Here is a 26,816-nt window from a genome sequence, read left to right as displayed (position 1 = left end):
AGTTGAGTGCTTGGCAGATTCAGTTTAGATGTAATGTAATATAGATGTAATACAATATAGAATAATATAGTATAATAAATTAATTATTTAGCCTTCTGATAAGATGGAGTCCTCCTCATCATTTCTCCTGGACATCAGGCAAAAATCTCTGCTAGACTTGTCCTGCAGAAGAAGCTCCAAGGAGTTTCAGCCAAGCACTGGACTCCCAGTAAGTGAAGAGTGAATAGCTGGGAGCGACAGTTCATTTTCCATAAACCACCACTTAGAGCCTCTGCTTACATGTGCTTATTCTTCTGTCCTCTTTAGTGCTTTAATGCAAATAGTTCAGAAGTTTTCCAAGCCTGTGGATTTGTCACAATCATTACCTTGTTTAGTCTGTCTCCCCCCGTAGCATTGAAGAACAAAGACCTTCCAATGCCAGTGGGGTTGGAGCACAGTGCTAGCACGGACACACGTGGGGCAGTGTATTTATAGTGGCCTTATGTAGTTTGCAATCCCCAAAACTTTCTGGTCTTAAGCATTTTGAACTTAAAAGCCTGGTTTTAGAATAGTGTTTTCCAAGTCCTTTATTTTAGTATTATCAAATACATTGCCAGGTTATGTATGCATGTTATATCACTGAAATGATGAACAAGAAAATACCTTCAACTCCTGCTTCTTGTTGAGAATTCCCTGAGACCAGAAGGAAAAAAGGTGAATAAGTCTCTCTGAATTGTAGCTTTCCTGAGGAACTGAAGTAAGAGAAAAGTGAGTCTGTTTGTTTTTCAGGCTTTGTTTATTTGAAATTAGGAGTAGTTATGAAATAAATGGGATTAGCACTCAACTCTTCTAACCTAACTGAGCCTTAGGACTTGAAAGACTCTTAGAAGTCTGAGTGTCTGAAAGGCAGGTATTATTGGTGAGAGCAGCTGATTGAAGAGCAAAATACTCTGTTTTGCAGAGGCCATGAGTACAAAGCCAGGGTTATTTACTGAGAGAGGGTTTTTCAGAGTTATTTAACAAAAGGAGTGCATAGATGGCACTCAGCCTCTTAATTGCTGATGGCTGAAGTTCTTATTGTTGATGAGTCAGATACTTCAAATATTAGCTTCATGAAGACTCTTATCCAAAGAGTTTATACTGTAAATGCAAAGCAATAGTGAGATACAGAAACTTGGAGTGCACTCATAATTTTTCTGTATGCTTATACATTTGAAAGATATTTGTACTCAGGTACCTGAACTCATTTATTGTTCTGTTCAGATTGTTTCTGTGTGTCTCAGTAAAGGAAAAAATCGCAGTAGAAGAGCCTTATGGATTCCTTGAGGAGCTAAAAGAGCCATGAAGTCAGGCTCTCAATTTTTTCCCCAATGAATTTCTAATTTGCAGACTTCCTACCCCAGAAGACAAGGGCACTGCAGGGCAATTGTGAATTTCTGATCATGTTTTGCTGTACACAAGAGGTTAAGATAACAATGTCTTTGACTTGGGATTGCAGAGCTAAAAGAACAAATTGGAGGAAACAAGATATTACAATAACAAGTACACAAAGTATCACGTGGGCTGAAATCCAGAAGTCCCATTACCTTCATAGGGGTATAATAGTTACAGCAGAATTCCAGAATGTCATCCATATCAATGGTTGTGTTTGAGGTTATATTTTATGTTGCTTCTGCCAAAGATGGGCTTTTGCTACATTTCCTTAAAGGCTGCTATCAGAAATGTGTAAGAAGAGGATTCACATGTGGCTATCTTAAAACTGTGCAGCACTAGTTCCCACTGGTGAGACCATTACTGAACCTGATCAGTATGCAGGCAAAGCAGGAAAGTTGCTGTTCAGGTAGTCTTCTACTTGAATATTAAAGTTTTTCCAGATTATTGGGAGATCCTGGTGCATGCAGATGCAATAACTTTAGTTAGCTGCTGTTTATATTTTAAAGTTTTGCATATGTGGCCACTCACCAGTTGTGATCAGAGTTCTTGGAAGGTGGAGCTACCTAAAAGATTATATTGTATTTGTGGGGTGTTCTGTGGCAAGAAGGAATGATGAATCTGACTCTGTTTTCTCAGAAGGCTAATTTATTATTTTATGATACTATATTATATTAAAGGATAATATACTAAACTACACTAAAGAATACAGAAAAGATATTTACAGAAGGCTAAAAAGATAATAATGACAACTCGTGATTCTTTCCAGAGTCCCAACACAGCTTGACCTTGATTGGCCATTGAGTCAAAAGAATTTACAGCAGAAACTAGTGAAACAATCTCTAAACACATTCTAAAGGAGCAAAGCACAAGAGAAGCAAATTAGAAAACAAATTAGATAATTATTGTTTTCTTTTTTTTTTTTCCTAAGGCTTCTCAGCTTCCTAGGAGAAAAATCTTGGGCAAAGGGATTTTTCCAGAAAATGTGAATACCACAGTATTATTACAAAAGAATTTAAGAAGCAGATCAGGTACATGATTTAATATAGTGATCAATCTGTATGTGTTCCTGTGAGTGTGCAGAGTTTTCCCAAGAACACTGGATATCATTTGACAGAAGACAGCACAAAGACACCTGTATGTTCATATTTTAGGAGCATTACTGCAATATATGAAACTGCTGGTTTTCAGTGTTGCTGGTAAAATTTATTCTTATGGCTGAAAGTGTTTAATCTAGGCTGTCCTTTGTACAAGAACCAATACATGTGTACTAGTATAGACTTAGAGATTATTTCTGTTTCATGTCATATACAAGATTTCCCTTGTGTCTACATTCTCTGTCACTGGATTTATTGTTCTGGTTTCAGCTGCACAGCGGACAAAGTCCTGGGACTAGCAGAACTCTCCCTTTTAATTCTTTTCAAAATTTGCCATTTAAAAAAAACCAGTAGAAGGGAATGGGGGTATCATAAATCTGCACAAGCAAATGTTGATCACAGAAAACCCTATGGCCATACAAAACACGCTTTATGACAAAATTCTCTTTTAAAGTACCAAAATGGTGCAGAGTTTGTTTCTTACTGAGACAAATGCAATCTGATCATAAGGAAGCTGTTTCTTTTCATTTCAATCCCCAGGAGTTTTTTCTTCTGTTTTCTTGTCTGGCTGGAAGTGAGGTGAAACTGAGGAGCTGGCACAGCTCATCTGTCAGCCAGCTCGGGCTCATTTAGGGCTTTGGAATCTGCTGGCTGCTGTCAGCTGGGTTTGACAGCACAGTAAAGGTCTTGAAGATAATGAAGATGTGCTGTCAGAGAAAATGGGCAGCTGTCAAGAGCTCCAGAGCTCTCCTGAGCAAGGGGAGGCTGCCACCCTTATCAGCTGTCACTGGTGCCCTGAGGGCTCCTTTCAAACTGAGCCTGAAGCACTTCTGACTGCACTTGTGCTGCTTGGTGTGTAATGTACGGGTGTTAACTTTAACATGTTCATATAACATGGCTTCAACCATTTAATGATGGCCTTGGAGCCATATTAGTCATGACTTGGAGATTAGGATTTGGAGATTCATTCAGCTTTTTGCTGTGTTGGTCTCAGGGAGCTTAGGAAATGCTGTGCTATTGCCCTGCTGTGATTTCCCCCCCTCTCCCCATTGCTCTTTCCTCCTGGAGTTAATTGCTGGATGACTGGCTGAATTGAGCAATACTAGAGGGGTAATTGCAGCACTGGGCGGGTGAATTTTCAGGTGTCTGTGCCAAGAAACTTGCCTGCATGATCACTTTGTCACTTGGTTATGAGCCAGGGGATCACGGGTTGTAAATTTCCGTCCCTTGTGATCCTGGAGCTCCACGTGGTGCATGAAGGAGCAGTGAGAACATCCTGGAGGCTGTCCCTGAGCGCTGCTGTGTGAGCAGATTTGGCTCAGGAGGAAGCAGGATTGCTTAAATCATCAAAGCCTCAATTGTGAACCTGTTTTGGCAGCTGGTCTCTTTATATTATTTTGTGATGGAGGCTGCAATTTGCAGGGGCAGAGTGTTTGGTTAGTGGCTGAAGCTCTTCTCTGGATGAGGTTGGGCAAGTGGTTCCTGTGGATGCTGGTGAAGGTGCTGGAGGGTTCTCCTAGCCCTGAAGGTTACCCAACACTGCAGTACAGTGTTTGCAGCCTGAACCTCCTCTTGGGGTGGCTTCATCATGCTGGTGTTCCCATCATCTGTCTTTTTGCTCAGAAATTGGTTTTACAGCTTTAAGCTAGGCTGAGAGGGAGAAGGACTGGCATTTTTTTTATGCTGTGTTCAAAACACAGAGATAAAGTTTGGCTTTCTCTGAGCTCAGTGCTCTCTGAGTTCTCTACCACAGAGAAAAGAGAGAGAAATGGGAACTTTTTTGCTGGTTTTCCTTGTTAGCTATGGCAATAAAGGTTTTTCCAGAATTGTTTTTTATGGAACTGTGAAAAATTCTCATTGTGAATACTTTGCTTGGTAAATAGTTTTTTCCACATTTCTCTAAGGAGATTATATCCCAGACTGGTCGGGGAGTGGTAGCTGAATCCTGCCCTTTAGAGGAAACAAATCTGTCCCAAACTTTTAACTAAGGTGGAGCTTGCAATGAAAACTTTTTGGAAGTGACTTGGCCCTGATGAACTGCATTAAATGAGTGCCTGGAAATAACTGTCATCAAGCAAGAAATTGTTTTTTATGAGATGCTCTTAAACTCTGTATGTGTACATTAAATTATATGCAGCTGTCTCATATTAAAATGAAACTTGGGTGTTTGATTCTTGTTAATTTTTTCTTCCACTTCTTTCAGGTTGGCTTATTTATTCTGATCCAAGTATTCCTGTTTTAGGTTGTCTTCTCACTACTCCTCCTTCAGAAATGCAAAATTCTATTTATGAGTTGTACGCTAGTGCTTTCCAAGGTCCTTTTTTAACACTTTGAAATCCTCATTCTTCAATAATGTTTAATAATATTATCACAAAATTAATTACTTCAGGCTTCTCAGAATTTTGTGTAGTTCATATATGGGTGTTAGACTTCAAATGTTTTGTACCATTATTCCATTATTGAGTAGCTTTAGCAGAGTAATATGGAGATGTGGCTAGATCTGGGAAAGAAAGCACTGACATACTTGATTATTTCCCCTTGAATGTCTTAAACATGAAGAAATAAAAATAAAAAAAGCGATAATTCTGGACCAAGGTTCTTCCTGCCTAGAGTCCTTACAGACTTCCTAGAGGAAGCAATTACAGTTTGCATTTGAAACAAATTTTTACAGTAGGATTGACCATTTAATTGGGCCAAATTACTTGTCACACCTTTGCTGAACAAATAGCTGCAGACAGGTGGAGAGTGTGGAAGAAGCAGGATGGCTGGGAGCCATCCACAGGCTGCGTTACTGCAGTGCCAAGATCTATTTCCTGCAAAAAAATACCATTGGACACTTTTCACAATTTCCCTGTTTATTATCTGTAGCTGTATTTTGGTGTTTCAGTATTTTAATCTAGACTAGTAATCATAAGACATACCTCAAAGTTTTCCATGGTAAATCTAAATTCAATTGTATAATTAATGCTGTAATTATTACAATTTTCTCTTTCATTAGCTCTAGAAAATAACCTAATGTGTTGATATTTGCTTAAGCATTTTTATTTACCTAATCTTTATTCATTAATGTAGATTTTAAAATGGGTTTTGCTTTTCTTTACTATTTCTGCTGGAAAAATGAATATGAACAGAGTAGCTGGAGGACAGAGACTTGGCTCATCTAGTGCACCACAAAGAAGACAAAACACCAAAATCATGAACTTGGTTGTCCTGTTATTGGGAAGAAGTTTCTCTTTTGCATTTTGTGCTGGTGCAAGTGAATATCCAGTAGTGTGAAGCAGCACTTTATAGCTTTAAAGCCCTCTGCTTTGCTCTGCACTGGCCAGGCACACCAGGTGACTTTGCAGATGACTGTGGGACAGGTGTGTCAGCATTTGAAGAGGGAGGTTTTGTGTGCTGTGCATCTTTCCCTTGTGGCTCTTTTTTCCCTGTGCATGTTTTCATTAGCACAGGAGGTGCTGAGCTCCAGGCTGTCATTCAGGAGCAGCCTGTGTTGCTCTCTTGACTAACAATGGTGAAAGTGCATCTCTGGCAGCAGGTTGGTACATGCTGGGTTTAGACACCAAGCTCACAATTTATGGTGTTTTTGAAAACAGTCAGAAACCATTGTGAAATAAATGCAAGTGCATGAAAACACTTCTTTGGAACTGGAATTTTTCCTTCCTGGCATCCTTGTGCTTTGGGAAGCCACAAACCTGTGTGATTCTTTATTGGTAATACAGCCTCTCTCCTTTGCTCCTATGATGCATCAGAACTCAAAACACAGGCTTGGTACCTTATTTCTAAAAGAGTTTTAAAATACTAAGTTTAAACATTCACTCCCTGTTAGCTAGACTATATGGATAAGTGGGAGCTGCTGCTACCGGAATGTTGGTGAGAAGCTGGGGCTTGTGATGATGTGTTCTGGTTTGCCCTTCCTTAGAGCCATGCATTTGACTGAACTGGGTTTTGGATCAGAGTACTTCCAATTAAGAACAAACCACTTAATTGACCTGCAGAGTTAAATTTCTGAAATGGGTTTCCTCACACTTCTGCTCTGTTTCTGGATGAAGGAGTTTGGAGGCAAGCCCAAGTGCTCCAAATATATGCCATAGAAGTAAATAAACATTGGGCAAAAGAATTAAAAATAAAATAAAAGTTAATTAATCTGAGAATTGACTGTGGCAGGCTGATGGGTGGAAATATGACTCTGGATAACTGTGGTATGTTTTATTTAACCTACTCAAATCTGTTGTTTTTTGGTTCTGTTTTTTTTTTTTTTCAGGGAGAAAGATCTTAATGCAAAGTTTATTATTTCAATGGAAAAAAATAAAACAACAATCACAAACTTAAAGGTGAGTAAACACAATTTATAAAAGGAAGTTGTGACTCAATAGCTGCCAAAATATGACTGGACAAAACAGTGATGCTTGCTGCACTGTGGTCAATGGCTCCTAGTTGTTAAAATTCAGTGTTAAAGTAATGTTTTGGGGAAACCAGGTTACACTGTTATTGCTACACTGTGGTTTTCTGACGATCACTCTGTAGGCTCTAGCTCATAATTTTTTCAAAGGTTTATCACTCAGGTCATTACTTAGCTGGGAGATGAAAGCCAACAATAGAATAGAGGTGTGTTTCTGATAGCTGTAAAATCTTTGTTTCATCTGTAAAAGTCTTCTGAAATTGCCATGAAAATGAGCCAAGCCCAAAGTACCCATCCTTTGCTATAACCTTTTGATGGTGCATTTTAACATTTCTCTCAGCAAGAGAAGTCATGTGCAGCAAATTGGTTTTTGCAGGATATTTTCTCATGACTAATATATGAAAAGGAGTTTCAGAGTGTAGTTACTTCAGAATGATTTGGAGCATGGTATTTCTGAAGTGTCAGCTCTCATGTTTTGAGCATGATGATTGCCTTAAACAGCAGGTATGTCTCACCTTTTTAATTATGACTCCATGGTGAGGTGCTGTTCATGGTGCAAACATCTCTCTGGCTCCTATAAATTATGTGTAGGATAATCCCTGATTATAATAACAGCATATATGAACCCATTTAACCTAGCCTAAGTGTTGTGACAGAAATGTGCAGTGGGGTTAGAAGCAGTAAGCTAAAATTCAAATAATTGCTGCTGTGCTGTTTTATGAGGTGGCTGTCTTTCTTATTGAAGGGCATGCCTCCTCCTGATTTAGTGTTGTTGGAATCATAATCTCACCTGTTATGCATTTCTAAATGTATGTAGCATTATGTTAGATTTGCATTCTGATTATTTATTGTCAAATGTTTTTAATTACTTCATCAGGATGTGTCGTACCAGCTCTGTTTTCTTTTTTTTAATAGATACCAGAGGGTGCTACTGGAGACACAGGACGAGAGAGAACGAAAACATTTACCTATGATTTTTCCTATTTCTCAGCAGACAGTAAAAGTCCCAACTTTGTTTGTCAAGAAATGGTAGGATTTCTGATGTTAATAATTGATCTTTTTCCTTTCCCTTTTTTTTTTTTTTTTTTGTCTTGGAAGCATTCCATGAAACTTCTTTCCATTGAAAGTGCATCTTCTGTAATTCAGAAATTTTCTAGATATCTGAGAGTCTGAATTTTGCTTTGTTCTTTTTTTTTTAAACTTATCTAACAGTGTAAGTGGTATGCTTTCTAAAACAGCAGGCTGAATGCCTTCTTTCAAGTTCTTTTTACTGATTGGTGTTGTATAAGGTCAAGTTAGAAAACATCTCTAAGCACTGAAATTGGTTTTGAAAAGCTTTTTAGAAAAAAATCCCTTTTGAGAAACAAGCTTTATTCACTTGGAAACAATCTTACCTGGTTGAAGTGTGAATTTTTTTTTTCCTTGGTCCCAAAGCCTTGGTACGCATTGAAGAAGATTCTTTTTTTCCTCCTCCCTTGAGTTTTCACCTTAGGAAAGGAAAAAACAGTTTTTCTTTCTGCATAGTCAGAACAGAAGATGAAACTTGGAGCTATAGGCATCATTATTCAGATAAACAGACCCTTTGGGACATTGCATTTCATGGGAATGTTGAATTTTTGGTTCTTTCCCATTCCTTAATACATTTATTAAGTGAATCTCAGGTAAGTTGTGATTGCTGACTTCTCTTTTGATGCTGTAAGCTTTAATTGAGAGTAGTTCTTTCCCCTTAAAATAATGCAAGAGTTTACTGAATATCCTGTGAGCCAGCTGGGTCCATACCTTCTTGGTATGTATCCCATCTGCTCAGGAGCCCTTGAAATCAGGGATGCTGTAATGGCTTATCCTAAAAAGCCTCACAATTAAAACTATTCAGAAGAAACAGTAAGTTGAAGCCATTTTAAAATATTTATGAGAATGACTAGTTTTGCCATTTTATATATATATATATAAAATTACTATAATTAATGGGGAATTCAGACTTGGAATTTTTCATTTAACCATCAGGGTAAGTGATAAATCCTCTAATATTCTGAATACTTCTTTTATTTCAGTGATATATTAAGGTTTGATAATGTATATTCGTGAACTTTCTGGATTGTTGTTTCTTGATGATGTTCTTTTAAGTAACATTTTTTTTGCTTTTTTTGAAATACCAGGAAACACACATTTATCTGGCCATCAATGTAGAAATACCCTAATTACTGTGGCAAATAGAAGTAGTAATGTATTTGAGAGGAATGATTTGAACCTGAGAATCTAGTGAATTCTAGTTTTAGGCAGGTGTTTCAGGCCATATGGCTTTGCTAGAATTTTAGCAAATGCTTTAAATTGAGCACACAGAGTCAGGTAATTATTTTAACTAAAGCAGCTTTGATACTGTATTTTTCTGTTCTGATTCTAAATGAAGCTTCTTGTGACTTGCACCAGTTGTGACTTAAATTTATGGATATTTAATTCTTGGGTCTTCTAGATACCTGCCTTTAGATACTTCTGGAAAGCTGTGTTAGACAAGACCACCTTAGAGGAACCCCAGGAAGAAATTCATGGTGTTAGTAGGCTCTTGCTGTTACAGTGCAGGTTATTTACAGAATCCAAATTTGCTGTGAAACAAATAAGTTAATTCTTGTCAAAACAACGATTTGCAAAGTAAATTTGAATGCACACAAATAGATATCCAAGTTGTAGTCTATATTGATGTCCACTTTCCACATATAAGTGATAAGTTCCCCTTTTCCAAGTTTTTCCTTCTGGAGCCATTTACCTGCTTCAGAGTGGGTCAGGTAGAGGCAAGATTACTATAACTTGCCCATGTCAGGAGTCTATAGAAACAAAAATAAATTAAAATGCCCACATACTGATGGCTGCAGCAGCCTTGAGCAATAAATTTTAAAGCTGTGAGTTTTATGATTGGTAATGATAGGATAAATCATAAATTTGGCTTCAGTGTGTGTGTTCAGTACTGTGCTGTTAAAGTGTATTCCACAGCCTTGGACACCTCCTGTATCTGGGCTGCCAGGAGTGTGGACTTCTCTTGCTCAGCTACAAAAATATTGTTTCTCAGGTATTGTTTTAATTACACTGTGTGCAGTGCTTCAAAAACAAAAGGAGTCTTTAAACTATAGGAGTGCAAGTCCTAAACATGCACTGCACAATGGACTGTTTTGCCTTTGTTAATGATTTCATATTTAATTGAAGGCTTTGTAGTTAAGCTCTTATCAAGTTCCTGCAGAAATTACAATTTGCTGCACCAATGGCATAGAAGGGCTTCTCTTTTGCAGTCATCTTGCCACAGAATAAAATTGATCTTGATTGTTGGTGATGTGGTTGCCTAGTGCCCTTTGTTCATGATTATTTCATTTTTCCATTTGAAAGGCAGAAAAAGAAGTGGAAATCTGTCTAATACTGCATACCTTATTAATATGCCTTGTAGATTCAAAATACACTTTAGTATTCCAAAGTTAGAGTGGGGATGGCAATTTGCCATCAAGCTTCTTAGTTTGTATTCCTGACTGAGCAAAAAAAAAATAGAGTTTTGATATTTACTGCCCTTTTGTGACAAACCAGTGTTCCATCCAAGCAGTCTTTGCTTCTAACCTGTGTGTTAAGCCTTTGTGTTCAGACAAGGCTGACTGTACCTGTCCTATGCACCACCTCAAATTACATGCAAGACGTGCACACATTTTTGAAAAGGAAAATTCCATCAAAATAGTAGTGCATAAAGACTTGGACACAGAGAAAAATAGGGGAAAGAATAAAGTAGCTTTGGCTGATCTTTGTTCTTTGAGAGATATAAGTGGTTACAGCACTGTAACTCCTTTGCTGGAGGGAAGGTCAAGTGAAGTATTCCAAAGGCACATTTGAAGATTAGTGATTAAAGAAATTACCCAGCACTCCTTCTAGGGAGAAGCTGTGAGATTATACTGTGCTTGTGCCATTCACTATTAAAAATGGCTTGTATGCCTTGGAGAATATAAACCACATACAGTGCACACAAGTAGCTAAACTATGTGAAGCATCAATGAGAGTTTTGAAAATCATGTCTAGATGGTGAGACACAGATTAATATTTCAATGGAGAGAAATGCTGCACCAAGTGTTACTCTTTGCCCAGTGAGGGGTTGTCACATTCATATTTTCTGAAAAATCCCTTTGCCCAGGATTTTTCTCCTGGGAAGGTGAGAAGCCTCAGAGAAAAGGAAAACCATTCTTATCTCATTTGCTTCTCCTGTGTTGTGCTCACATGTGGAATATGTTTGGAGATTGTTTACCCACAGGTGATTGTTTCATTGGTTTTTGCTATGGGTTGTTTTCACTCATTGGCCATTTGGAGCCAAGCTGTGTCAGGACTCTGGAAAGAGTCTCAGGTTTTCATTATTATCTTTTTAGCCTTCTGTAAGTATCCTTTCTGTATTCTTTAGTGTAGTTTAGTACAGTATTCTTTAATACAATATAGTATCATAAAGTAATAAATTAGCCTTCTGAGAACATGAAGTCAGATTAATTCCTTCCTTCCTATGTCTAGGGGCAACCCAAATACAATAAGGGGTGTGGATTGAAATGAGGGGATGATGATGAAAGGTCAGGAAAATCTGTGAGGTATGTTGGAGGGAGCCAGTATTGTGGAGGAAGGTGGTGAAGGCATCTGGTGAGAGCTGAATTTATTAGCTGAGAACAGAGTCCCATATTATGTGATGTGGAGGAAGGATCATTACTAGTTATTACATGGTGAGGGTAAAAGAGAAGGGGTTAAATAATGAAAAAGGGTCACTTACCACATTGAAAACAAATTTCCATGTTTGCCAGCCTAGAAAGCATTGCTGTGAGAAAGCCAATTATGGGGAAAATACAGAGAAGATTGTGGGTTATGTTCTTACACTTGATTAAAGCAAAAAACCCAAAACCAACCAACAAAACCCTCTGAAAAGACAAAGGAAGAAGCTGACAGAATCATGGAAATATTGATAGAATCATGGAAATGTTTCCTTTTGAGCAGGGACTGGATATTTGCAGAATGTGGAGAGTTGGTGAAGATACAAAAGATAATAACATAAAATACAAATAATATAAGATACAAAAAGATAATAACAAGAATGGAAAGTGAATGGAGTAGCTGATATTGCTGAAAGACATTGGGGCTTTAGAAAGGAAGGTAGCAATTTGACACATCAAGTTTTCTGTGACTGAAACAAATAATAACCAAACCACTGCAGAGCTGTAAATGAAATTCGGTGAATGAATATGAAACAAGTAGTATTTTATTTGAAATATTAATTTCCTCTCCTGTAGTAAATGTGTATTTTGTGGTATTCAATATTTGCATGCTGGGCTGATGGCAATCTTCTTCCCCAAGCTTCTGAAATGGCTTAAACATTTTTTTATTTTCTTTTTAGGTTTTCAAAAATCTTGGTACAGAGGTGCTTAAATCTGCTTTTGAAGGTTATAATGCCTCTGTGTTTGCATATGGACAGACGGGCTCTGGCAAGTCCTACACCATGATGGGAAATGCGGTACGTTATGTTGTCACTGAACTCTAAAGTACCACCTTGGAAGGGCCCTCCAGGATCATTTGGTCCAACTTTTCCTGGCAAAACCTTGTCAAGTCAAGATGGCCCAGCATCCTGTTCAGATGAATCTTAAAACCGTTGATGGTTGGGAATCCACCACTCCCCTGGGCACATAATTCTAACTGCTGATTGTTCTCACGGGAAACGATTCTCTTGTATGCAGTCCCATTCTCTGCAGCAGTATTTTGTGTCTATTACCAGTGTCTCTTGTGTCTATTACCAGAGACTCCTTGTAAACAGGAGTCTCCATCTTCTCTGTAGGCACTTGTTAAATACTGGAACATGGTTATAAGGTCTTCTCTAAGTCTTTTATTCTCAAGGCTGAACAAATCCAACTCTCTGCCTTTCTTCACATGGCAGCTTCCCAGTCCTTTGGTCATCCTTGTGGCCCGTTCCACCTTGTCCACTTCTTTTTTTATGGCAGAGACCAAAACTGAATGCAGTATTCTAGGTGTGACCTGACAAGTGCTGAGTAAAGTGGGACAATGACTTTTTCATCTGTGCCCTGGTTGTTGTGATGCAGTCCAGCATCCTGTTGGCTTTCTTTGCCACACTGTTTGCTCTTGTGCTTGCTGTCCACAGGACCCCAAGTCCCTTTCCACAGGGCTGCTCTCCAGCCAGACAGATCCCAGCCTTGCTGTGCTCCTGGATTATGTTCTTTCATGTGCAAGACCTTATATTTGTTGAACTTCATGAGGTTCTTGCTAGCCCACTATTCCAGTTTATCCAGGTGTTACTTCAGGGTGGCTGTCCCTTCTAAAGCTTTGACTTCCCCACTCAGTTTGGTGTCTTCATCAGACTTGGCTGTGCTACTCTTGTTGACTTTGTTCAGGTCACTTATGCAGAGTTGAACAGCTTTGGGCCCAGTATTGATTCCTGGAGACCCCACTTGTGACAAGTTTGCAGTTTTACAAGGAGCTGTTTGCTACCACCTTCTCAGTGCAGCCTCTGTAACATGTTAGTTTCTTTAGCAGCAGGCTGTGGGAAACCATGTTGAAAGCCTTGGAGAATTCCAGGTAGACAATGTCCACTTCTTGTGCCACATTGAGTGAGCAGGTGTGTATTTTTGGAATGGATTAAAATTGCAGTTTTTATGGGATTTTTAATACTGCTTCTGTCTATATGCTACTAACTCTTCCATATATCACACCTTCTAAACTTCTAAGTAATTTTTGTTCAGTAACAAAGCCAAAAATTTCTAATGTTACTGCTGATTTTTTTATGCCCAACTTGAGACAAAAAAAAAGTAGATACTGATGTTGAAAAAAGTAATGATCAGCTTTTTCTGAAGGTATGTGCTTTTTAAACCTCTTTTGAAGATTCAGAAGAATAAAATAGGTCCTTAGAGAAGGCTGTCAGGCAAGAAGCAGAAATTGGGCATGACAGTAGTTCATCAAACCCTTATGAGATTATACAGGAAATGAAATTTTAGGGATTTTGTCCTATTGAGCACTGCAGGAAGAGGAATGTGTGATAGGAGGTATTTGGCACTTTGTGAATGAAGGATGAGAGTGGGTTCTTGCAGTTGCTTCTGTAACTGTCCAAGGACAGAGAGACCCCACTAAACTTTTGGGGGTGGAGCAGTTTAGAAAGACTGACTGATGGAGCCTGTTTGCCAGGCAGCCTCTGAAAGTTCCATTCTTTAATCCTTGGGAAAAGAAATGTATTGTGTTTTCTGCCAGTAGAAGTGAAAAGGAGAATTTAACACTTATCCTTCTTTGGATAGATCACTCTTCTGAAATGTAGTAAGATTGGGCTCTTTGCACCTCCTCTAGCTTAGGAGAGTAAATTAGCTATAAATCTTTTTCTTTCAGTTGTCACAAAATAAGTAGCTTTATATTTACCTCAATATCATAAGCAGAATTGACTTTTGTAGTCAGAAAAAATCTCACAACCTAGGTGTGGATTTCTATTTCAGAAATTTATAAAAGTGACATTTTTATGAGACTGCCTCACTATATATAATGACTGTAATTATCAAAACAGTTTGCAAATGAATAGATGCTGGAGTTTGTTTGACACTATTCAGCAATAAAGGTCTAATCTTCTTGGCATGATACATAAATACTTTAATCTGGCTTTGTATAGAGTGCATTTAAAGTATACTCAGCTGGCAAGTTAAATGCTTCAAAATTGATGGCCCTGTCAGAGAGACTACAGTGCTATAAGAAAACTTGAATTGGAAATAAGTATTCTTTCTTCCCTACTTCAATTTAAAAAGCCTGGGTTCTGTTCTCATTTTGTTTTCAGTATTTGCTGTTCTTGGCTCTGGAAGGCTTCTTCTGCAATTCTATATACAGCAATCATTTCAAGAAATATGTGGGGCGTTTAGAATGTTGAGCAGAGATCTATAAAATATCAGGGAATTCAAACTTGGATATGCAGAGAAGGCCAAGACTAGGGGGGATTAAAAGTCTTCTAAGACATGAATGGCTGCTACAGAAGGGAAAAGGATAATTTGCTCCTTATGGTCAAGGTAGATGGGCAAAACTCAGTACATTTAAATTGCAATAAGGATTTTTCTGGTTAAATAGCACAGAAGAACAGGCTTTTAATGAGAAAATTCAGCTTTTGAGTGAACTACCTATTTTGGTTCTTCTGATTTTCAGGTCTGTAAACTCTGTAGTCCAGGAAAAAAATAGTCAAAGCTGTAGTTGATCCTGCCCTTTATCTCTAGGGGGTGAAAAGGTCAAAGTGTTTAAATATAGTTTCCAATGAAGAGTGTACATTCTTTAAGATGTACATTTTACTAGCATAATACTCTGGGAACTGTGTGTGCTTCATTTCTCAACATTCTATTGCTAAGGTTGAAATTACTCATTTAGAGCTCATACTTCCTATTTGAAGCCTCTTTTTGTGGTTGCTGGATTATGTCAGACACTAATGATTTGCCTAAAACTTTGTGATAGATCTTCCATGCTCTTTTCCCCTAAGCTTTAATTAAAACTATTCAGGTGTTTCCAAGCATGAGATGAAAGAAAAGTATTTTCCCTCTTCTGTTGTGTAAAAAAAATTAAAATAAAGTGTGTCTGGGAATTTCCAACTCTGACCCATGAAATTTTACTTGGAAATAGAGATTGATAATTGACAGATATTGGGAAAGGCTGCTCCTCTGTTGCCAGAGGCAAGTGTCTCAAAAAAAAGCCTGATTAATCTGCAAGTTTTTCCCTTAATGTGGGATTTATTTTGATTTTCAGGTGCAGTCATGTTAAGAACTAGGATAGGAGCAGAGAACAGATTAATATTTCAAAGAATGAAGCTTGGTTTGAGAAGGATAGAGAGACTCTGATTAAGAGGAGGAAGTTGGGAAATGGCAAAATGGAGGGATAAAGTGTAATTAAGAAACTGGAAGTGACTGAATGATGAATTGGGAATTTTATCTGAGCAAAGGAATGAGGAAGAAGAGCTCAGAGGTGGTACCTGGAACAAGATTGCTGTGACAGAGAATGCAGAGAGAAACTGAAGAATGAGGTCAGAGAGACCAGTATGGGAGCAAACTTGAGTGAGCTTGGGCAGAAAGGGTTGGATTTTTGTAGGAGTCCAAGTGGAAAAGAAATCTTCCACTTGGAAGATTTCTGGCTCTGGCAGAGTTTGGGGCAGGGGGAGTCAATTGGTTTTGTGTTTTCCTGTTGCCAGTTATCTGTAGAATCCCACCAGGGAGTGCTTAGTCTGTGTTCACATTGAATGTGTGGTCTGGCTTCTCCTAATTGGCATCCTGCTTAATTACAAGGCCCCTGACTAAACACAAGAGTATTTCTTCTTGCACTGGTAAATAGTTAGTCCCTCACATTGAATCTCTTACATGCTTTTAGACTGGAGGGAAATTATAGCTGACAGACTGTTTTGTGAGCTACTCCTGAGCCTGGACCTCTTACCCCAAAGCTCATTTGTATGTTTATATCCTGTCCTGTTATTCCAGGGAGCCATGGCTCTGAGAAAGGTTAACTGCCATCTCCCTGAAGTGTGGGGAGATGTCCTCAGCAGGACTTGGTCACCTCCCTAATCCTACTTGGTGGGAATGGGGCAGCTGGGAGTGAGCACCCCTGTGTCAGATGAGACCAGACCTGTGCTACCATGATATTTTCTGAAAAATCCTCTTTGCTCAGGATTTTCTCTTGGGAAGCTGAGTAGCTTCAAAGAGGAATGAAAACAATAATTACCTGATTGCTGCTCCTGTGTTTGCTGCTTTGGAATTGGACATTGTTTACCAAGAGGTGAATATTTGATTGGTTCCATGTGAATTGTTTTTAATTAATGACCAAACAAAGCCAGCTGTGAGTGACTCTCTGGGGAGTCATGGGTTTTTGTTATTCATTCTTTTCTAGCCTTCGGATGAATCCTTTCTCTTTCTTTAGTATAGTTTCACTATAGCATTCTTTTAATATAATATGAAATAATAGATCAGCCTTCTGAGAACATGGAGTCAAATTCTCATCTCTCACCTTGTCCTGGGGACCTCACAAACACCACAGACCTGTGTAGCATTCTCCTGCTCCTCTGCTGTAGGGAAAGCCCTCACTACAGCTCACTGCTTGGCTGGAGAGAACTCTTCCAGGACCAGCAAGGAAAGCTGCATGCTAAGTTTCTGGGTATCTCAGTGGAATAGATCCTTTTCAGTTTGCTTTATGAAACCAACCAAGCATTTCATGCATAGAAACTCTTTGTCTGCAGAGACAAACATTCAGTGGTTAATATCAAATGAAATTTGGCTGGATTGTGGGATATAGTGAATCAAGATTTAATTTTGTCATCATGTACTAATTTATTCAGAGGATCTGTTGCACTGTTCAACACAGCAAAGACTGTGACCTGGGAATTGGGGGTTTGAATGAAAATGTCCCATGGCTGTTTGTCTGTGGCTCTTGTCCTGTTCTCTGCAGTTGTTGCCAAGTGCACAGTGAAATGGGAGAGAAGCAGTGAAAGATACTGGTGAGATAAGGCAGTTCATGACTTACTCTGGGAAGCCAGTCTCTGCCTTAAGCAAGTGGGATTATTCAAACTGAGAGGGATAAAATGTATTCCAGTAGCAAAGAAATTAAGCTAGTTTTACATTCCACACACAAAAGAAGTTAAAGTGGCAAGGGGACTGCAGTTAAATAAAAGGCAAGAGAATGTTTGCTGAAAAGTTTTGATTTTCCCCCTTTCTGGAGTCTTAAACTCTCCACTAGTCATCTAGGGTTTTGTTTTTCAAAGTATATTGTGCATGCATATATAGGCTTGGAATTAAGAGTTGTTGTTGTTGCAGGGTGATGCAGGTTTGATACCTCGAATTTGTGAAGGATTATTCAGCAAAATAAGTGAAAAAACCAAGCGGAACGAGGCATCCTTTCGAACAGAAGTCAGGTAGGTCATGGCATGTTAAGGGTTTGCAGGTTATCAAACTTGTTTCAGTTACAAACACTGTTTCACTTTATCCCTGGGAAGAGTGCATATTTTTCAAAAATAATTTTTTATGCTTGGCCTCAGTCCTATAATTGATTTTTGTTGGCACTTGCAGTCGAATTGTGCAGTACTTGTACCTTCAAGCCAAGAGCTGAGCATATTGTGTCATTTATATGACAGTGCAAAGGCCTTTGCTACTGGACAGCATCTTCCTTTTTTTTAACCTTTATTTCAGACTGACGTTAGGAGATCTTGATCTTGCTCATGTCTGCTTTCTTTCCATTTCCTTCTTGCCTTTTGGGCTTTTCCTTTGCGATACAATACCTTGTAGTCATTATTATCTTAAGACAGCTTTGGGTCTATGTTCTTTCTCCAAGTATTTTGCTTTCATACTTGTGTTAGTCTGGCTTTCCTTTTATAAAAGGTTCTTGAATCAGTCACTGGCTTTCTATTCTTTTTCTTTCAGTTATTTGGAGATTTATAATGAACGTGTGAGAGATCTTCTCCGACGGAAGTCATCAAAAACGAATAATTTACGAATAAGAGAGCATCCAAAAGAAGGGCCATATGTTGAGGGTAAAAACACTTCAATTGTTTTACACTGCATATTTAATTACCTTTATATGTTCTAAAGTGTGGTGTCTAATTGTATAGGGCATTTTATCTTTCCAAATATAAATTGTGATGGATGCAATGTCTTACTTTGGTAAAAAGCATGGAAGGAATAGCTTCTAATTTTGCATCTGTACTTGCTTTCCCAATCCAAAAATTATTACAGAGTTTTTTTATCTGTACATTTATAACACATTTTTAAGTAATGTTAAGAGACTCAATTGGTTTTAATAGTTTGCTGACAGTAATTTATGAATCTTAAATATTTAGATGAAATGAAAACCTATTAGGATCTAATTGTCCTAATGTGTTCTCTACCAGAGAAGGTTCATGTCTCTTGTGGGATTATGCTCATGTTATTCCACATAATAATAAAAATGTGTATTTTTTTTTACTGTAAATATGTAAGTTGTCCACTGTTCATATGAAGTCTCATTCCTTTCCTTAGGTGATGAACAAGTATAACAGTAAACAATTGCAGCAATAGTTTGCAATAGTGAGGGTAATTTGAATCTTTTTGTAAAGAAAATTAAGGGCATATATGAGCATACTGTAACACTCTGCTTTTCTTCAGACTTGTCTAAACATTTAGTCCAAAATTATACTGATGTTGAGGAACTGATGGATGCAGGAAATATAAATAGGACGACGGCTGCCACTGGAATGAATGATGTTAGTAGCAGGTCACATGCCATTTTCACAATCAACTTCACTCAGGTAACAAAACTAAACTCCTTCAAGAGTTTTTTTTAAACCCAAGGTGCAGTTATGTTTCACTATTTTTCTTTAGAGCATAGTGATCTGTTTGCTTATATGTAGCAAACTCCTTTTCTAATGACTTCTAATGCTTTTTGTTGTTGTTTTTGGGGGCTTTTTAGAAAGCCCATGGATGACCTGCTAGATGAAGAGAACTTGGAGGTGGGGGAGAAATTGAGTGTAAATTTGCCTGCGCATGCTCTAACTTCATGAAAGCAATATATAAATATAATACAAATATTGTAAGGCTAATGAAATGAATGCAGCACATGGTCACTGCATCATGTAAGTTACAAATCACAGTGTCATAGCTTGTCTGTAAATGGCTAAAAAGTTGCAAATGTTAGAATTTAAAGAAATAATATGGGAGTTTTGCAACCATTCATTATCAAATGTCTTTCACTGGCATCTGTAATGCACCTGTCTTCTCAAGATCTCTTATTGTAAACGAGTTAAATTCAGTCAGGTCATGAAAAGGCCACTAAATTTGATTCAGTGAAAATGCAGTATTTATTAGCTTAACATACTTTTCTTTGCTTTATTTTATCTTTTTTTAGGCTAAATTTGATTCTGAAATGCCTTGTGAAACTGTTAGCAAGATTCATTTGGTAGATCTTGCTGGAAGTGAGAGAGCAGATGCCACTGGTGCCACAGGGGTTAGATTAAAGGAAGGAGGGAATATTAACAAATCTCTAGTTACTCTGGGAAATGTAATTTCTGCCTTAGGTGAGTGTCTGGTTTTGTGCTTGTCTGTCTTGAGGTGTTTTTAGTCATTAAATACCTTTGTTTACTTACACAAATAATGGCCTATCACATTTTTAAAAATGAATGAAAAGATCTAATTTTAATTTTTTTTCTATCTTCTCATCACAGCTGATTTATCTCAGGATGCAACAAATCCTCTTTCAAAGAAGAAACAAGTATTTGTGCCTTACAGGGACTCAGTGTTGACTTGGCTGTTAAAAGATAGCCTAGGAGGAAACTCCAAAACTATAATGATTGCCAGTAAGTGTTTTTAATTTACTCCTTTTGAATTCTGAATAGTTCATGCTTAATAGGAGTGGATTTAATACTTAGATTCTAGATGTTTTGTTAAGGCACAACATGGTTTACACATTTTAGTGATTTCTTTCTTTCTGAGCTTTCTAAAAACATTCTGGTTTGTACTTACACTCTGCACACATAACTAAAGCTTTGTGCATCTGGTCTGTACTGGTGTGTGAATCAGTTGCTGTTCCAAGCTGAATTTTTTTTTGTTGCATTAGTAGCAACCTGGTCTGTTTTGGCATCCTATGGGAAAGATGGTCACTTTTACCTAACCTTCTAAAAGCACACAACATTTTAACTTCTTGTCTAAATTTAAATGTGATGAGTTGTCTTGAAAACTCTCATGATTTCCTTTTTACCCATAGGAAGGTCTGCAAGGATCACTTAGTTTAAAACCCTGCCTATGCCATGTGTATTGCAGGTTTGTCAACAAATTGGAATAGGAATTCCATTCCCAAAAAAAAAAAGTGAAGCCAGGATGATGTTTAAGGGGAGGTGAGAATTTTGGATGTTGGAAATCATGGAATGGTTTGAGTTGGAAGGGACCTTAAAGATTGTTTAGCTCCATCCCTCCTGCCATGGACAGGGTCACCTTTCACTCGAGCGGAGTGCTCAGAGCTGCATCCACCCCGGGTAGGGTCAGAGACACAGACACCAAATCAAGGAACCATATTTACTATAATGTAAAACTGTAAACAATCACAGAAGGATAAGCTAAGCAAAGTACATAATAATTAGCTAGGAATTACAAAAAGATAAACTAAGAAGAGCACCTGATCATTATTATGACAGAATGCCTATAGTGATTCACAAAGATACATCACCAGGTTACCCTAGTAAAGATGCACTATCCAAGTCTGAGAGACATCAGCTGTGGGGGAAGCTGTCACTGCAAAGGACTGGAGAGCCACACCTGGCAATTGGGAACTCCTGTGGAGAGTCCACCTCAGGCCGTGAGGCTCCCCCGCGTTGCTATGGCAGTGGCCCAGGTTTTACACTGTTAAACAAACAAGTGGATGTAATTTATAGCTTCATTCTCCTGTTGGCTTTCTCCCAAAGCCTGATATGGGCTCAAGGAGGAAGCAAGAGAGTTGTCTTTGGTTGTAATACCTCCCTAATTAGGCCAGATGTAGCCTTACCCAGTTTCTACATATGTAAGGGTGAATACATGTTTTGCCAATAAATGAGCATATATATAACAATACTCTGCTAATGACCAAATATATGCATGACATTTGGTTGGAAGGTTCATCTCTATGTCAGCTTTGGTTCAGGGCCTGTTGTTCAGGCCTTAGTATTTCAGTACTTCCCTGTTTCTGTGTCTCACCACCTTTTGGATTCTCGGGGTCTCTCGCTGGTCACAGTGACCCCGAGGTGTGTTAGAAAGTCTCTTTTCCCAGCCTGGTGCTTGAAGAAGGAGTCAGAGCTCTTCAATTCTTGGTCTCAATGTTGTTTATTGTTCCTTATCTATAAAATTCTTTCTCCTGTACAGCTGAGATTTGCTCAGCAAGACAGTCAGAGGCACTCTGCCTGCCCCCAGGGTGGTGTTATCTTCTTATACTAAAAACTATGTGTATACTATTTACAATTACTTTCCAATACCTATCACCTATGTTAGACAGTGAGCTTCTACCTTAAACCAATCCAAAAGTGCCACCATCACAGCAGAAGGTCAACACCAAGAAGAGGAAGGAGAAAGGCTTCTTTTGCCCAGATTCCTCCATCTTGCCCCCTGAACCCCCATTCTGAAAACCCCAAAAATCTATTTTTTCACCCTGTAATAAATTCACTATCATTCTGCTTAAACTGTCATGGCTTGCAGATCTTCATCTAAGGTTGGTGGTTTGCTCCATGGGTCATAATCAAACCCACAGGGGCATGTTGGGCTCTGTGCCAGGGTCTCTGAGCCCCCTGGCAGGGATCTTGGCAGTCCAGGACAACCAGAGGGTTGTCCTGAGCTCTGACACTAGATAAAGAGTTTTGTCCTAATATCTGATCTAAATCACTCTATTTTTAGCTTAAAACCATTCACCAGCCCAGGACGTGGCAGGCTCTCTGGGCCTTGAGCACAGGCTGCTGGTTCATGTTCTCCCACCAGAAAGAACCCCATAGTTCTTCTCTGCAGGGCTGCTTGCAGTGAGTTCTTATCCATAGTCTGTGCTCTTATGTGGGATTGCCATGACCCAGATGCAGCACCTTGGACTTATTGACCCTCAGTAGGTCCCTGTGGGCCCTCTTGTCAACCTTGCCCAGGTACTGCTGCATGTGAGGAGAGGAGCAGCTCTGAAATTTCTCTCACTCTTTCCTGCTCAAGTGAAATGTGCTCTTAACTGGTGCACTCCCTTTTTGGGAATGTGGGACAGCAGAATTGAAGGAATAAAATGTATCAGATCAGGTTCTGGTTCTTCAGAACCAGTCAGATTCTCTGGATAGCAGTTCCTTTGTTGTAGGATTTTGGGGATGCTTTTGGAATCTATGGCATTTGTTTTCCTCAGGAGAATCATAGTAGTGCCAGTAGATGATTGTGGACCAGACTCTGCTTTGGATTTCTGGCTCTTTAAGTAAAGCTGTGCTGGCAACTTTCTTCTTGAAGAAGTGAAAGTTCTTTCTTCTTGCAGTTCCATGTTTTTGGGTTTTTTTTGACAGAGGGCTTGGGAAGAGAAGTTTTAGAAACACAGTGAGCTTTCAGTGCCTGTACTAATGATTACAGTACTCAGCTTCTTTCTCAGCTACTTCCTCATCTATTAGTGATGCTTCTGCTAGGCAGAGCCCTGGTGGTTCATCTTTTCTTCAGCAGTAACTCTCCTGGTAATGTGGTAGAATTCCCTAACAGCCCAGCACGATGCCCACATACATTTGTCCTGCCTTTTCTATAAGTAAGCACAAAAAATTGCAGGAAGATCACTTTAAACTGTAGGAAAGGCTGTAGAAAAATGTGTCTGATTATGATTTGTCATATTTCTGTAACATATTGTGACATCCTTCCAGAAGAATTACTGAGTAGTGGAGAGGAAACAGTAGATAAAACAGGGAAGGGAGAGTGTGAGGAGGGGAATTATAGGTTGTTTCAAAGTGCATCTCCTGTAGCTCAGAGAGTCTCTACCACAAAAAAAAAATAATTGGTTTTGAGAGAATGAGAAAGCACAGGTTATTTTAGTTGCTTAATTAGTTTTTCAGGTGTTCTTATTGTCTGATTCTTTGGATCTCTTGTTCAGTTTGATCATTAAGATTTCTGGATGGTTTTTTCTTCTGTGTTTCCACACATCTATTTGGATGCCTTAAATATCTTTTTAATTTGGAACATCATATATGTTGTTAAGAAAATTAAGGGAAAGATAGCATTAGCACTTGCATTTCAATTGCATTGTTTTTCCTGGTTAGGTTGCTTGAAAAATAATACTGGTTTTTCTTGATGCATCAGATAGTTGACAGTTCTGTGTGCTGCCAGATGCCAGCAGCTCAGGAGAACAGCTAGGTTTGTAAATTATAGAAGCTCTTCTCTTGTTTTGGTTCTCCTGTCTGATTATTTTTTGTTTTAATGCTGTTTAATTTCCCTGCTGTGTTTTACCTGGAATGTCTTGTCTTTTCAGTGGTTACACTGATACTTAAAAAATATTTACTGTTTTGTAAAAAATTGCAAGAAAACCTGTGAAGTATTCATATAGGACACTTATGTTTACCAGGGAAATGTAAATGTTAAATAGATCGACAGCAAGATTTCTTTTTAACAACACTTTGTTGCTAGACCTGATTATCCTAAGACACTTATCTCATACAGTGTTTACTTATGCAAAGTTATAGTGACATGAAATTGGTGAAGAGTTGGAACAAATTGTATCCATACTGGTAAATGATAAATTTAATGTGGATGAAGAGACAGAAATATATCTGACTTTTAAAATCTAAACTAACTTCAGTAAATGCAACATATGGTGCTAGATAAACTGCTTTGATTTCACATCCTTAGCTATTTCACCTGCTGATGTCAATTATGGAGAAACTTTGAGTACACTTCGCTATGCAAATAGAGCCAAAAACATCATCAACAAGCCCACAATTAATGAGGATCCCAACGTCAAACTGATCCGTGAGCTGAGAGCTGAAATAGCCCGGCTGAAAGCCCTGCTTGCTCAAGGGAATCAGGTTAGCTTGACTTGCAATTGATGTGCAATTTTCCTTGAGTTATAACATCTATTTCTAGAATGTAATTATCTTTCATTATATTGATTTGAGTAAACAAGCTCGACGAGGCTACGAATGAATATTAGTTTCCTGATGGAATCATTTTCCGTATGGCCAGCAGATTGCAACTTTTAACTTAAGGGGGGAAAAAATTGTCTTCCCAAAGCTTTTCGGTTTCTCACAATATAATCTGAGCTGGATTGTAGTGTGCTGTGGAACAGGCAGTATAAAGAGACTGAGCAGGAACCTGTCTTCTAGGTCTGCCCTGAATGTCCTGATGTACTTTGTGTAGTATCTTAAAAGAAGGTTTAAAGGATTCAAGATGCATAAATATAAAAATGTAGAGAATCAATGGATTTAAACAATACATTTTATTTGTGTTTGGCTGTGCAGTACATTAGAAGGCACATAACATTCTAAACATGTAAAAAATATTTTCAGAAAGAAAACAAAAATGCTGTGCTTCACTTTTACATGATTCTCTTTCTTGCTTGGTCAGTATGATCTGCTGGGAACAGTTGCTGCACAGGTTTAATTAATTTTAATTTCTCCTGTGTTCTCAGGGTGGTGAAACCAAAGTAACAATAAAGAACATCCAGTTGGTTCAGGCCAATTGTCTCTTCTGCATAATGTCCTTCAGATCTGCTAAGTTTCATACTTGAGTGACTATAGTTTGGGAGTATCTGAAATACTACTTCAGATTTGTTTCTAGAACTATGTAATTCTGTTTTAGATGGTCTGTGCAATGTGAAATGTCAGTCCAGCATGGACCATTGTTAGTAGAAGAGTAGGACTTCAGCTGGATTTCATGCTATAAAAAATTTGCTGAAAAAGGGGATGGAAGCAGAAATGGCTATTGTAGATGATTGGAGCAGAGAGCTCTGCTTTGTTACAAACAGTTAAAAAACTCTTTATGGGATTGAATTACTTGTGGTTTTTTCATCTTCTTTAGGAGGGGAAAACTAATTATTTTCAAAATATGATTTGATTTAGAGTTAGCAAAGTAGATGTAACTTGGACCCCCTTGAAGTTTGAATGCTTTAACCTAGTTTCAAGCTGTAAAATAGTGGTTATTGCAAAATAAATCTTGTTCAGTGCTAGGATGTGGTAGATGGCTGTGTGGGAGACAGTAGAGAACTTAAGTTTATTGAATTTGTGATGGTTGGTAAAACAGCAGGTGGTGTATTACATATGCACAGTGGTATAAATCTCTGTATAATTTATTTCCTGTTTCCTTTGTATCACCAGAGCACTGTATTGCAAATGCTTCTGTAGATCTGAAGATACTGTTTACCAAAATATGGTGCTGGATTCAGTGTAGAAGGTCACACACAATGAATACTGCCTGTGTGTTTTTGTTCTTTAGTAATTTTCCTCTTCTAAAGCCAGTTATGTTAAGATACAGATATTAAAGATAAAGCAGTATACAAAAATATTAAAGCAAAATGGACAACTATTCATGCATAATAAAATTTCATGATTTTTAAAATATAAAGAAAACTGTATTAGGAGTTACCTGTTATAAATGTGTCTGGTTTCTCTGTGTGTGGCCATGTGTATGAGTGAGTGAAAATAGTACTTTCAAGCCAATTTGAAATACCTGCTTTGACAGGATTTTGATTATTCTGTTTACAGTATTTCAAGGTAAAATGGTATATATTAAAGTTAAAGGAAGTTTATGCTAAGAACTCAGAAAAGTTGAACAATTCAATTTCATTTGGTTCCCCCAGAAATAGTGACTGTTTTCTTTTTGAATTGATGTTTACTCTTCATGGTTTTAGATTGCACTCTTGGATTCTCCAACAGCTTTAAGTATGGAGGAAAAGCTTCAACAGAATGAAGCAAGGGTGAGTTAAAATTTCATAAAGCAGTTTTTAAATATCAAAGAAAAGGAAAGGTGGGTGGTCTGGATGCAGGCATACTCATAATTTTCAGGAGTTTTTTTTTATGTGCAAGTAAGCTTTTTCCAACCAGAAGCCTTGCCTTGATTCTTTAAAAAAAAAAAAGTATGTGTGTGTGAATTAATAATTTTGGTATCCTACTAATATAATATTGTAACTAAGAACAAAATACATCTTTTATGTTTATATAGTAGTTCTGTTTATGAAAATGAAATGAAAAGACTTGTTCCCTGACCAGCCTGGCTTACTAAAAAAGTATGTTTGTAAATAGCCTAGAGAGAGAAAATCCACTAAATCTCAGTAACAAGTAGCAAGTAATCACAGTAATAAAATATTCAGTGTCTACAAAAAACAGCAAAAGATTATGGGGAGAATAGTCACCTCTTCTATGCTTTGAAGTAATTTATAGTTCCAGCCAAAGGTAGAGGCTGGAAAAAAATTTCCAGACAGTTTTGATAACTCAC

General features: G+C 38.1%; 1 protein-coding gene across 2 annotated transcripts in view; it reads left to right on the top strand.

Annotated features, from left to right (window-relative positions):
- KIF16B (kinesin family member 16B) overlaps positions 1-26,816 on the top strand; it is a 140,697-nt gene that overhangs the window by 9,704 nt on the left and 104,177 nt on the right. For both annotated transcript variants that reach the window (XM_063152551.1, XM_063152550.1), the window contains exons 2-11: positions 6,772-6,841; positions 7,825-7,938; positions 12,299-12,415; positions 17,718-17,815; positions 18,321-18,430; positions 19,041-19,183; positions 19,780-19,948; positions 20,096-20,227; positions 24,237-24,412; positions 26,233-26,298. In XM_063152551.1, the coding sequence (XP_063008621.1) occupies positions 6,772-6,841; positions 7,825-7,938; positions 12,299-12,415; positions 17,718-17,815; positions 18,321-18,430; positions 19,041-19,183; positions 19,780-19,948; positions 20,096-20,227; positions 24,237-24,412; positions 26,233-26,298 (1,195 nt within the window). The remainder of the gene's footprint in view (positions 1-6,771; positions 6,842-7,824; positions 7,939-12,298; positions 12,416-17,717; positions 17,816-18,320; positions 18,431-19,040; positions 19,184-19,779; positions 19,949-20,095; positions 20,228-24,236; positions 24,413-26,232; positions 26,299-26,816) is intronic.

This window comes from Melospiza melodia, chromosome 3 (assembly GCF_035770615.1).
Source record: "Melospiza melodia melodia isolate bMelMel2 chromosome 3, bMelMel2.pri, whole genome shotgun sequence".
NCBI lineage: Eukaryota > Metazoa > Chordata > Aves > Passeriformes > Passerellidae > Melospiza > Melospiza melodia.
Note: the sequence above shows the minus strand (reverse complement) of the source record. Positions and strands in the feature narration are given on the sequence as shown.